The following is a 14,233-nucleotide window of genomic DNA, read 5'->3' on the forward strand; positions in this document are numbered from 1 at the left end:
TGTTAATCTTTGTTTTTAATGTTTGTATAAAATTGTAAGATTCAATATATCCGTGTATTTATAATTTTCTCAAACTGAACGGTTTAGGTAGGTAGGAAGAAATTGCCATAAGGCAATATGCCCGCCCTTATATGTATATATATTGTATATATTTACAAAGTGTCAAATAAAATAAAAAATAAAATTAGAAGTGGATGTAGTTAATTCCACCAGGAAAGGTCTTCAGTCAAATGTTTAAGTTTCACTAAAAAAAATTGTATATTTTCAAAGCGCTTTTTGCTAGAATATTTTGAGATTTGACGGTTTTCGGAAATAGTGCTTATCTTGTTTTTTTTTTTCAATAAATATTAATTTTAGTTCATACGTCATAAAATAGGATTCTTCTGTTTAAAAAAATATTTTTTTCTCAACCAATTATTATTTTAATCGCAATACGTATGAAATTATATAATTTAAAAATTATTATCGTTGCGCCGGCAATATCTGTTAAGTATCATAAAAAAAAACAATTTAAACCATGTATTATGTTTATGATGGATTTTTCGGACGTATTGATTATTGATAGCCAAAAGGGAAAAAAAATCTTCTGAAAAAAAAAATCAGTTTATTGACACCAAAAATGTGCATGTTTTCATGTTCTGTATGCATTTCATGGATTTTTTTCTTATTTTCTTAAAGTAAATTAAAAATTAAAATCCTTCAAAGTTAGGATTAAAAGAATTGCAAAAAAACTCGGATTATTTTTTGTAATATTCCATTTATTAATTATAATAATTAGGTTTTCTACGTACAAACATACATTTATCAAATTATGTAGAAGTGTCCCTTAATTTATTGTTAAATGTTAGTATGATATAATTAAATATATGTATAGGCGCATTAGCCATACTATATTATATAATTTGGTGTAATATATAACAATCACGAAATAATGTAACAATATACAGAAAATGGCCTGCACAAAATAGGTGTACATGAATAAAAATATTATATATCGGGTTGTGGTCCTGTGGCTAGTGTCTCGGACTCACGGGTCAAAAGTCCGTGGTTCGAATTCTAACTTGATTCCCATTTCCTAATAGTGAGTTACTTACAACTCGTTGAAAATGGCCCTCAAAATGAAATATTTGGGTAAATCAAAAGAACACAAATATTTCTTTTTATCAAAAAAAAAAAAATAAATAAATAATAATAATCGTCGACGTACTCGTATGTAACATTTTTTTATGATTTCCTTTTAATCACCAAATTTCCCACCTAATTTAATCAACCTGCTATCTTATTAAGGAGTTCCATCACTAATTGATTAACTTTTTTAATGATTAAACAAACTGTAAAAAAATACATCCAAATTACCAAATTCCTAAGGAATTTAAATATTTTTTTTATTTATTTAAAAACACGAAAAATGTATTTTAAAGGAATTTCCAGCTGCGTTAATCAAAAATACATATTTTTTGTTAATGATGAATACCTAGTATCGATTGAATGTCCTTAATTTTCTTGATTATTTGGATAAGTTAAAATTTTGTTAATCACAGTTAAATGAATAATGATGTTAAACCAAATAACGATACTTAAAATGGAGTAAGTACGGAGTACTCAAGTGACGAAAGAAGTACTCAATGTTGTGTAGTACTCGTGTATTATCGTATTTAAATATTAATATATCGATTTTTGTATAGCATAATATATTGATTTACGTTAGTACTAGATGGAAAGGAGTAAGAATAGAGAAAATAGAAATAACAGTTGATAAAAAAAGGCAAGACAGAAGAATACGTTTTGTATTTAAAATAATAAATACCATTAAACATTTTAAAGTGGACTAAAGTAAAATATGAGATTCTCTAAAGACGCGACCATCCGAGTTCGTTGCTGGAAAATTGTTTTATGTAACTTTTGATATAATTTTTTTTTCTAAACGTAGAATATATTTCCTATATTATATTACAGAGTTTTTATTTTTGATAAACACACATTTATTAAAAGTAGACACATATGCTATAAATATTGTTATCCATATCTCAAAAGAAGACAATTACTTGAAATTTTTATTAACAATACATGCGTTTTTAAAATCTATACATTTTGACCTTATATTTAAAAAATATTGATTATAATAATAAAAGAGACAAATAATACTGTTATTACACGCATTCATACAAACTTAGTATGAAAATAATCCTAAAAATTCATACACTCGCCATATAACCATTATTATACCATCCATTCGTTCCACATGACCAAATTATAATGATTTTTCTTAGTATTTTAAAATATTCTGGTTACCTATCACGTTGCGTAACGTAATTAGAAAATTATGGGTTGTTTCGGTAAACGCTTGATATGATCACTATTGCCACCATTCAGCCATCCTAAGAGATGAATCAATAAAGAAAATATTTTTCTTAAGTCATACAAATTACGCGGAAATACATATTTTTTTGTAATGTCAAATATTTATTACCCAGGTTTAAATAACTGGATTAATGAAAATCTGGCGTAATCTTATTAAGTTGTTTCATTACTGATAAATTAAAATATTTATAATTCTGTGAAACCTTAATTATAATTTTTTGTATGTTTGAAGCTAATCACAATAAAGAAGACGATAGTTTGGTAATAGAATCTCAGTAGCTTCACGAGTAACTGCTTTACTAATTAGCTCTTGATGCGCGTCCACTTTCAGAAGGATCGCATTTTCCTTCATTCTTAATTGCCTGGGCCAACCACAGCGCCAGAATAATGCCAATTACCTAAAAAACAAAACAAATATACTATAACCCCATGTATTATGTACATAATTATTGAAGAAGAAAATACAGAAAAGGGGAAACAATGATGTGAAAGGTACACAGTAATTTTTGTTTATATTTTTTTTATTCTTTTGTACGGTTATTGTTTTAAAAAAAGCAGTTTAGTAATTTTTTTCGTGTTATTTTAAAGCCACTGTAGTGTTCTAGGATACTTTTAAAAGAACGTTTTCATTTTTACTTGTGAAGTCACGCTTTTAGCCAAGTTGTGTCAGATTATCCATTTTTTTTAAACGAGCGCTTGTAAACTTATGTTCGCCTTGTAGTCAAATGTTTAGCGCATTTGCCTACTATGCAAGCGGACTCAGGTTTTATTCCCTACATGGTTGAAGTGAAATACATTTTTTTTTATTTGGATTAACTTAAGAGTTAGCTTAATTATATTGTCTTACATTCATGAATCCAGTGTTCCTGACTCTGGATCAGTAGATTCGAGGTTTGAATCCTCGTTTACCATGACAGGTTTCCAATTTCAAACGCGGTTATTTACAATACACAGAAAATGGCTTCAGAACATAAATATTTAGGTAAATAGATTTTTCTAATAATTTTTACGTAACAATTCATTTATTTATGTGGATAATTTTAATACACTAAAACCTCGTTTTACACAGTTTCGAAATATCACAGCAGTTTTATCTTTTTCTAAAATGCGTTATGCTACCATAATTATACTATTTGTTATTGAAATACCCAACATCGCTATTTTACCTACTTGGCGTATATTATAATATGAAAGTTTTAGTAAACGATTTTTGTTAAGATTTTTAAAAGTATTTTAATGTCATGTTGTATTAAAAAAAATTAAGGCATAATAAATAGTTAATAATTTCATATTTTAAACACCGCGATTTTTTATTTATGTATTATTTGGTCTCAAAATAGTACACACATTATATACGAATATACTAATATTAACTTAATTGATTTTTATTCAAAGAAGCCTATTTATACATTTATTTTATTCAACAATGCATAACAGTCAACAATGATTAAATTATATTATAAGAAGATGCTTACATAAATAATGAACGACTAACTGAAATTGAACATGTTAAATATGTATGACTAATAATAGACAGACAATTGACATGGACAATTCATACAAAAAAATTAATTAGCAAAGTGGCGACATTATCGAATCTTTTTTTTTTTTTTGAACAAAAACTTTGTTTCAAAAATGAAAAAAATTCTAATGTACGAAGCCTGTAATGTAAAAACTAAAAAATGTTATATGCAACTACTATGGGGAGCAGGAAATCAAAATGATATAAACAGACTACAAAGACGGCAAAATAAAATACTAAAGTTAATATATGACCTACACTATCTAATAGCAACTAACGAACTTTTTAAAGAAACAAAACAATTGAACGTAACTGAACTCTTTAAACTAGAATCCTTAAATTTTTTTCATAAATTAGCCAATGATGTAATTGTTGACGAAGAATTAAAACTTGAAAACAACTGTAGTAAACATGAACACAATACGAGAATATCAGAGAAATATCATATCCAACCTTCTGAAACGAGTAAAGGACAATCTAGACCAATAAACCATGGACTGAAATCATACAATAAACTACCAGACAAAACTAAACAAAAGACTCAGACAGTCAGAAAGATGATAAAAATATTATTACTAACAGTTGAATGTGAATTTTAAAAGTAAAAGTATTTTGTTGAATGCATGTAACCCGTAAGGGTTTATATTGATAAACCCTTACGGGAACTTACTCATTAGAAAAAAAAAAATATATATAAAAATAAATAGATATATATGTATGTAAGAGAGTGTGTTTGTGTAAAAGCGTGCGCATCATTAAACAGTAGGTGGGCGTGTATCGCAGCCAGAAAGAATAAGTCGTACTTAATTTTTGAATAAATTGAGGCGGATATTAAATACGTAATTTGAATTTTTTTTATAATTAGAATGTGAACAAAAACGATAAAGAAAAGAGTGTTTTTTTTAATGCTATCTAGCATTGTTCTTTTTTAGTACAGTTTTTTTTACACGGTACTGTGCGGAACGTTTCCCCTGTGTAAAAAGAGCTTTCAGTGTACTCGTATATCGATAGAAATGATTTTTTTACCTCTAGGAAGCAGAAGACTATGCCAGTGACTATGACCGCTATACCAGCGCCGTGAACCGTCTCCAGTATCTTGTCTTCGCATCCCGTGGAGTAGTAGGAGCGGCTCACCACGCACTCGGAGCGCCGGGCGGCGTCGGCCTGGGTGGCCTGTGCAGGGCTGCTCTCCGCCCCACCGTTCGCCCCCGAGGGGCAGCACGACGAGGGGGGCACTGGCACATTGTTAGACACTTCGGTGTAGTCCTCGGGACCGATCACGCCGCAGCACATAAGCTGAAAAAATAATATTCTCTACTGAAACGGAAAAATTGTTTAAAAAGGAAAGTTTTTTTTTGACAAACGCGCAACAGAGCAGAGAATTAAGAATATTTTGGGTTTGTAAAAATATTTATAGACTACGGCTGGCTGGAGGACATCAAAATTGATGTATATTTCAATTGAGATTGAAAACTAATTTGATAAAAGAATACAGATGTTCATTGAAAGCCCCTACTACTTATCCGGATGCGTTTTAAAGGTATTGTGCCCTCTTTTCGGATTCGCACATTTCAAGAACAAATAGTAAACTTTAATGAACGGTAAATAGCTTATATAATAGAAACATTATTTTCTTTTAAATTTACATTTAATAACTATTCATTTTATGTTCGAGAATCTTTTTAAACTTACTGTGATGCTACTTGTGAAAACCTGTAGTTGGCTTATTTGTTATTTGTTTTGTTATATAAATATGATATAATTATAGCTGTTGGTTATCCAAATAAATAAAAATGAAAAAAAATAAAAAAAATAAAAAAAAAGATTCTCGTCTTAATCAGAGTGTCCTTAAAGCTGGCAAAATTACGTGAAAACGTTCCTTCGTATGAATTGTTTCAGAATGGCCGACGGAGAGGAGACGACAGCTCTGGTTTGCCCGTTTGGACTTTTTTCTCCCGGGTTACTAACAAGCTAATGAACTAACATGCACCATCGCTGTCAGAATTGGAAAAATTACATTGAGGGTGACAGACAAATTGACTAAATATATACTGGGGTGCACTGATGGTAATAGGGATATTAAAAGCAATCAATGTTCATTCTAAATATAGATGTTCAGTATATCATTGGCTGACTTTCATACCGTGAAATTAATCTTCTCAGGAAGTTAGAACATTTCTGTGTGTACCGCAATTATTTTGACAATCAAAAAAATGCTTGAATATATTTCAATTTTTAGCACGTACATAAATCAGATTACTTTTTTTTGTCAAATCACGGATTGTTGAAGTTATTAAAATTATTAACACCAATATTAACGTTATATTTTCCCCCACAATCTGTGAGGTAAGTATGATTTATATAATGTTAATGCATAGTTTTTAAAAATAACATTTATAGGTTGTAATGAAATTTTAATTAAAATACAATTAAATACTAAAAAAAGGTATCGAATTACGAAAATAGCGCCATGTAAGTTGTCTGTAATAACAACATCATCATCATTCCCTTTCCGCACCTTATGGTGCATAGGGCACTGCATTGGTACACCAATCGTAGCGCATCTTGATCTTTGTTACATAAAGGTAAGATAACCAGTCTTACTCTTCAGGTACCAGTATTTTTTAATTAATATTTCATATCAACTATGTCGGGAATCGAACCCGAGACCTCTTGCATGGCAGGCTAACGTGCTGACCATTACACGAGGCCGACGACAATAAAAACTAGGAGTGCAAAATTGTCTTCTTTTTTAGATTTTTTACTTTTTTTGTCGTATTTGTCGCGCGTTGATATCACTTAAAAACCTAAAGAAAATTACATTCCAATAATATATGTGTGACAGTATGACATAAACATATTAAAAATTGCAGCTGATTGCAATTGAACGTAGTTATGCAGAAAGCAGCCATTTATAGACAAGTGAAACTGAGAAAATAGCACCTTTGTGAAAATAGTAAATAAACAAATCAACCCAACAGTTGGAATGTTTTTGACTTTGACAAATGATAAACAAGGAATATATTAGTTTTTTTTGCATTACAAACAAGAATTTATATATGTATTTGACCAGTTTTAATTTTTTTTTAATTCGTTAAGATTTTCTAGGGCTGTGGTTGTTTTCTGCAAGTTGAGAAATACCGTTTTTGTGACTGATACCATTTTCAGAATGTGATTAAAACAATTGTTTGTATGAAAGCGGTCTGGTTGTTTTTAGCAGAACATAGAATTGACCTTACTGCACCCGATAAGATCAATATCTCATTTTTCAAAATTGTGGACTGGCTGCTTTCTGCATAACTACGTTCAATTATTGGCGTCACCAGCTATTTTTCTTCTTAAGGGGGTTGCGTATTTAAAAAGGTTAAATAACACTGTATTAGAACACAAAATTTGAGGTAATATTTTAAAACAATTTTATTAATTGATTGATTAATTCACGCATATAAAAACCCGTGAACGGTGTTTGAAATACAAAAATGAAAAAATATAATGGATGTCTATTTTATCATGAAACATAGCGTGTGAACTATTGTGTATCGATTGTCATTATTAATATTGAGTGAACGTGTGTGTATCGACACAAAAGGTGCATCGATGTACGTAAACATACGTTAATACGATATGAACGTATGTAAAGAAGTGTTTATTATAAAATTTCGTATCAATTAAAAAAACACTTAAAGTTACGATCCAACTTACGTTCTTTTGCAGTTTGTCCCAGAAAATTTTGTGCCCGGAGTCTGCCTTGTTCTTGATGAAAGATTCTCGGAGGTGTTTCTTGACGGTTGTCTCCATCTGAGGTCTCAATACAGCCGCTGCAATGCCAACTGACAGCTCCAGAATGATGATGAGGATCAAGCATCCAGCAAACTAAACAACGAATAAAAAACATGCTTAATTCATTTGTCAAGTGGTTAAGTAAAAACAATTTGTTTACGATTTTCGGTCAAACAGTTTTTCATCAAAATAGTGTCTCAACATTTTGTCAAAAATAAAGTAATAGTTGAAGGTGTGATATTGATGTTTTTAAATTTAATAGTTATAATATTTCAAAACGTCAAAAAACTTCACTTAACTTTAACGTTATTTTAATAATGCTTTATTGATGAATTCTCACGTTCCGTGTCATCAGTTTTTTAATTTTTTTTAATTCATATGTATTATTTTAGTATATAAATGGTATAAAGGTATGTTATCGTAACAAAAATACTCACACATTTTAAAATTAGTCCAAATTTAACCAAAAGTTGTATACCATTATTAAAATCGTCGAATGTCCAATTGAATAAGACCGTATCGATTAATGTATATCTTAATTAATTATTGGTTTTTCATAATAAAAAATAAATTGATTCAGTTGAGAATGGGGAAGTTCAGCCCTACGGGAAATTGGATATGGAAAATATTTTCTTACGCACGGTAAAAATTTGAACATTAAATTGTATGGAAAAGTTTCTTGATAATGTATGAAAAAATTATAAAAACGAACTACTTTGAACGACTTCACTAGTTCATACAAATCAACCAATGATAAGAGAGTTGTGAAAGGTTTACGATAAGTCAACGGACCAATCGCCAGAGCTGACCGAGAAGAAGCGAAGAGAACTTGAGACGTCACACGCGGAGTTATTTCAGAAATACAAAACTTTAAAAAATCATTGCGCTGATAATACGATACATAAATATCTTTGAAAATTTATTTGCCTTAGTTGAATAGTCTATCATCAATTTTCAAAAAATCTACTAAACTTCCTTATTAAATTAGGTACCCTTTTCATTAAAATACATTTCCGAGTATAAGGCACAGCGTAACAATATTATTTTAAGGGGTGAAAAATACAAAAAATAAAGACGACATCGGAAATTAATTAACATGCTTATATAAAAACACATAATTTTCTTTAATTTCTTGCAAATACTGTGTTGGGATTTTAAATAAAAGCATAAAATATTATATTAAAAAAATGTGTGAAGAGGCTATAATTTGATTCACATAACAACTTTATACCTAAAACGGTAAAACTATAGTGTCGTTATTCCAAGAAACAGCGAGTGGTGATTAATGATTTTTCCAAAAAGCATACTTTCCACAGTTACCTTAGTTTGAACATTTACATCGTGGGTATACAAAGGAACATAAATATATCGGGTTTTTGTTTGAAGTCAAGTTATTTTATGTTAGAAACGCGCTAAAATAGCAAAACCGCGATGTATATGTACCACTTTGCGTGATATGTCGCCGGTCTGTGATTGTGTAATAAAAGACCTAGAAATATAACATTAGTTACGAGCACTTTTTGCGGGATTGGCCGAAAGGTGAATAAATAAACATATTTGGAACGAGCTTTTTTATTTAAAGTTGGAAACGCCAAACTTTTCAGAATATAAAAAAAATCGTAAAGATTTTTTTCGTAAATTATTGAAAATTTTGCGTTTTTGTAACATATCCAAAAATTGAAAATTATTTAGTTTGCTAAAATTTTAGAATTTATTTTTTCAAAGAAATAATATATTGGATAGTATTTCTTAGAAATGTTATTAAAACGAATTTATCTTTTTTTCCAAAAACTTTCGCGGTATTTATGACAGTGGTTTTTTCAATCGTAAAACTATTACGAACAATATTTTGAGTTTGTCCAAATTTTTGTAGGCAAGGACTGGATTGAACTCCCTGGGGAGCTGTTTATACTAACATATTACAACAGAGATGAAGAACATTTAAGATAAGGTAATATAGAAGTCTTATGACCTGTCAATGGCTGGTTTAAGTGGCCACTTTACACGTTGTGTAACATTCACCATTCTGCCCATATTTGAACATCTATATTCCTTCAATTCACCACTATGGCCAATTTACACACTTTACACAGTGTGTGAAGTGGCCACTTAAACCAGCCATTGACAGGTCATAAGCTGTAGATGCCAAGACTTCTATATTACCTTCTCTACTAAATGTTCTTCATCTCTGTTGTAATATGTTAGTATAAATAAATACGCATATTATCAGTTTTAACTTATTCATAGAGAACTCGTTGTGAAAACTATTTATAAAAAGGTATCCGCAAAGACAAAAAATAATCCTTAAATTAGTTTTGTAAAATATTTTGCCATTTTCCAAATCTTAAAAGGTTTTCGTATCAAAACACATTTTCATAAAAAAGTTTACCTAATTTTTTGAAATCTTAAATGGCTATTTACAATAAAAAAATTAAAAATGGTTTAACATGTAATTAATACATCATTTAATTACAGATCAGATATCGATTAGCAAGATATTAAAGTACTATTTTTTAAGGTCGTGTTGTAACAATTAAAAAATACATACCAAGTACAGAAGTTTCGGACTTTCTTTGATAGCACCAAAGCAGCCAAATATTGCTATTACAACGATGAGGATACCAATAACTATGAGAAGGATATCAGTTTCGATACCGTTGGCATCTCCCATACTATTGTACTCCTTGGCCAGCGATATGTCGTAAGAGGCGGCTGCTATTATAAGGACACCGAGGATCTAAATAAATAATGACAATTAAACATTTATTTATTAATATGTACTGTTTGGCCAATAATATAAAGTTGGTAATTAAAATTAAAAACGTCAAATAAGAAACGCCTAATAAAAAACAGATTATATGAACATGAAAAAAATTATAGATAACGTGAAGTCTCATGATTATTATTTTTTATATTTAATAAATTAATCTTAGTAGATAACATAGGTAGACCGATCGATATTATTAGTATGTGGATATTAGCATAGTTCTTATGTATTGTTTGCAACTTTACAAGATTTATAAGTTATTTATAAGAACAGTATATAAAATAAATATTTCAAAGCCCTTCATGAATTCAAAAGCATATATTCAAAATACAATAATTTAATGAATTTGTTTTACAATACATATTATGTTGGTAGGCGTATTACGCTTAAACCAAACGACTTGAACAAATACATATTGTATGACGCCACTCTCGTTAATATTTTTTTTTAAACATAATGTCAAATGCTTTTTATATAAACTTACATAATTTAACGAAAAATTCTGATAATTATGTGACGATTTGATTTAGAATTAAAAATTGAATTGTGAAAAAAATAACACCAATGTTTACGTACATTGCATAGAGATTAAAAATATGAAAATAAATCGATGACAATAGTAATTAACGAAAAAAAAATACAAATTAAAGTGGTTTCTATATTTAAAAAAATAAATAAATATATATACATGTATATTAGATGTATAATATTGAGACGCTTATAAAAATCGGTTAAATGTCTAAATCGTATCAATTACAAAATATGATGAAACAAAATATTTATTGCAGAAAACATTAAAACGAAACTTATAACAATTTAAGAAGAAACGTATTTTAGAATAAAAGGCGTCTTTTTTTATGATGCTTAAGTTGTTAGACTATTGAGTTTTGCTTAGAAATAAATACTAGTAAATATAAGAAATTGTCTCGTAAAGACCCATAAAATTGACTGAAGAAATTGTTTCCCAAATAGTATACACGAAGGGGAAAAAAATGAAAATATGATTTTTCAAAAAATTTGATTTGATTTTTGAATGATTTTTTTGAATGATTTTTGAATGATTTTTCAATAATTTTCTCAATAAATGAAAAAACTTATATGGTAAAATGCCGTTTATCTGAACTCCAGTTATCCAGGTTGCCAAATATCCAGATCATTATCAGGAAATAGTATGAGTAAGTTTTTAATGTGAATTAAATTTGCTGCATTATATCAAAAGCAATAATATCTGGCACTCATAATCCAGATAATTGGAGTTTTACGGAGAACAAACACATCATTGAATAATAATGTTAAACTATGCTAAAAATAGTGAATATTTTTTTTTATAAAAGGACTTACCGCAAATATTGCATTGAAAATAAAAAGCAGGTACTTTATTACGCTCATTCCACAGGACTCCATTTTGTTTTCACACTTATCTAAAATATACCGGTAAAACAAATATTTTTAAAGATAAAAAAAAATGGCGATAATTATATCATTTCACATAAAAAATACCACAACTCAAGAAAATTGTTCGATTACATTTAACAAAGTAGCAAAAATACCTCACGATGAAAAGGGTATTTAAAATGTATATATCGGAAACAATTTGATAATTCAATCTTTTAAGAAATACATAGATATCATTTCTAAATTTGGACTAAGTTTTTCTTTGTGAGAGTTCCTCTAGATAATTTTTGTTTTGCTTAAAATCATTGGCATATGTAAATTCAGTATTACAATCGAATAAATTCCCGAAAAGACAAAAAAAACTTTGTTATTATTTAAATAAGTTTTTGTGGTGTTTTTTATTTTCAGATTTCATGAAATCTCATTGACGCTTACTGAAACGGGTGTCGGTTTTCAGAGTTGACGAAGCACTGAAGCGTACAAGCAATGCCTAATACGGAAGGTGTTAGACTGCTTCGGGCTGGGAGGGTAGGTTATTTACCGGCTACTAATATCCTACCCTAAACTTAACCCGAGGTTAGCACTTAACCTACATTAATGCCATTTGAGGGCGAGGTATCAATGTAATGGAATGCCCTGATTAACACCCCTTAGGTTCTTAGATAATATGCTATATTTACACTTCATTGATATTTTTTATTTTAAAGCAGTTGTGGTAATATTTTTTTAAAAACAAAAGAAACAGTTCATAAGTGAACCAGGAAGGTCCCGTGGAAAGTAATACATTCTGAATAGAGGTCGAAGAGTCGCTCTCCAATGAACCCATTTTCAAAAACCGTTTGAAAATGGTGGGCAAATTTAAATAAATTGTAAATTATACACAATGTTATATAACTTTTTCTAGACCTGACATCTATATTTTTATTTAAGTATAGTTTATGTTATCAAAATAAATGAGGTGTAAATTTGAATAATTAATTTACTGTTAGTGTTAAATGGTAAAGCCTAATATTAAAAGTAATATTACTGTTATTATTAAAATAATTTAAACTTCTTAATTGATTTTTTAAATGAGCCACGAGAATAACTTTTTTCAATATTATCTCAAAATCATTTACCTCTGAATTTTTATTTTTAAGTCGTGAGAATATTTTAATTACCTTTAAATGAATTATGACTAAATTTCAATGATATGGAGAACATAATATTTATAGATTCCCATAAATTTAATTTGCGAAAATAATTAAGTTGTTTTCTTAATAACATATGTTGTTTTTATTATTATTATATATAACCTATTGAGCGCCCAGATTTGTGAATATTGATTTTCGTTTTTATTATGGATGACGAAAATGGTGTATCCGAGATCCTTATTAACTCTTTATTGGACACCTAAAACAAATTGTTACATAACTATACAACCAGAATTGGGGTATTTATTAAAAAAATATTTCGTCTTAATAATAAGTCTTATTTCACAATTGTATCAGGTATACCAGTCTTCCTACCAGCTTTTTCATTTATAATAGTTTTCTTTTTTTTTTTTCTTTTTTAACTAAAAACATACCATACATAATTAATTTCAAACGGAAATCAATCAAAATAAGTGTCCCATAAAGGGTTCACTAAAGCCCTAAGAGCCGATCAACGATTTAATTAGGCCATCATGACGGATTTATTAAGGCCATACGCTCAGAAGAGCTAAATTTGATAGCATTGGCGACAGTTGTTATTATTTAAAATTACAAATTATTCGCTTTTAAATTTTAAAAATTTAGTAACCGAACTTTTGTACAGATATTTAATTTATATTCGTATTCATATGATTGAGGCCCGTAGGGCTGATTTAATAAGCCCAAGAGGACAGATTCATTAAGGGCTACTAAATAATTCTTTAGGGTCGAATGTTCCAGCATGTAACAGTCGGCCACAGGTGACTGTCATCTTTTTAAATGACTTATTCTTATTTTTTTATTTTAATCTTCACTAAACAATATTCTTCAGTCTTCTTCATCTTCTTCTTATCAACCCGTTTCTCTTCACTGCTGGATATAGGCCTCTTCCAAATTTCCCCATGTTTTTCTGTCCTGGGCACTTTGTTTCATTAATGGCCCACGAGTTCGGCTCAGTCCATCTCCTCTGTGGTCTCTCTCCTTTCCTTTTACTTTCGTAGAGTCTCCAGTTTAGTATTCTGGGGGTCCACCTACCGACTTCTTGTTTCGCCACATGACATATGACCCGCCCACTGCCATTTTTGTCTTCCCACTCTTTCGACGATATCGGTCACCTTTTCACATTCTTACGTAGATATAAAATATTTCTAAAACTTTGAGCGGTTTTTTTTTGCATTGTTTTGAGTAACAGATTATTGTTGAATACATTTAGATTACTCCGAACAACAAAAAAAG

The 14,233-nt window shown here is 29.3% G+C and overlaps 1 protein-coding gene across 1 annotated transcript; it reads right to left on the reverse strand.

Annotated features, from left to right (window-relative positions):
• Nucleotides 1–789: 789 nt before the first annotated feature.
• Nucleotides 790–12,302, reverse strand: LOC148279843 (leukocyte surface antigen CD53-like). The gene is made up of 6 exons (XM_088229375.1): nt 12,261–12,302; nt 11,772–11,851; nt 10,212–10,400; nt 7,586–7,756; nt 4,910–5,179; nt 790–2,759 (listed from the first exon to the last, which is right to left on the reverse strand). Exons 2-6 carry the CDS (start codon nt 11,832–11,834, stop codon nt 2,661–2,663), a joined length of 792 nt encoding a protein of 263 aa, XP_088085501.1. The 5' UTR covers nt 11,835–11,851; nt 12,261–12,302; the 3' UTR covers nt 790–2,660.
• Nucleotides 12,303–14,233: the final 1,931 nt, after the last annotated feature.

This window comes from Micrasema longulum, unplaced genomic scaffold (assembly GCF_059751315.1).
Source record: "Micrasema longulum isolate JH-2025_06_02 unplaced genomic scaffold, ASM5975131v1 h1tg000663l, whole genome shotgun sequence".
NCBI lineage: Eukaryota > Metazoa > Arthropoda > Insecta > Trichoptera > Brachycentridae > Micrasema > Micrasema longulum.

Excerpts from the sequence above, each read along its gene's own strand:
- LOC148279843 (XM_088229375.1), bottom strand. The coding sequence starts at position 11,834 with ATGGAGTCCTGTGGAATGAGCGTAATAAAGTACCTGCTTTTTATTTTC. Across the intron at positions 10,401-11,771 it reads TTTTCAATGCAATATTTGCG|ATCCTCGGTGTCCTTATAAT; the intron begins GTAAGTCCTTTT and ends TTATTTATTTAG. Across the intron at positions 2,760-4,909 it reads TAGTCTTCTGCTTCCTAGAG|GTAATTGGCATTATTCTGGC; the intron begins GTAAAAAAATCA and ends TTTGTTTTTTAG.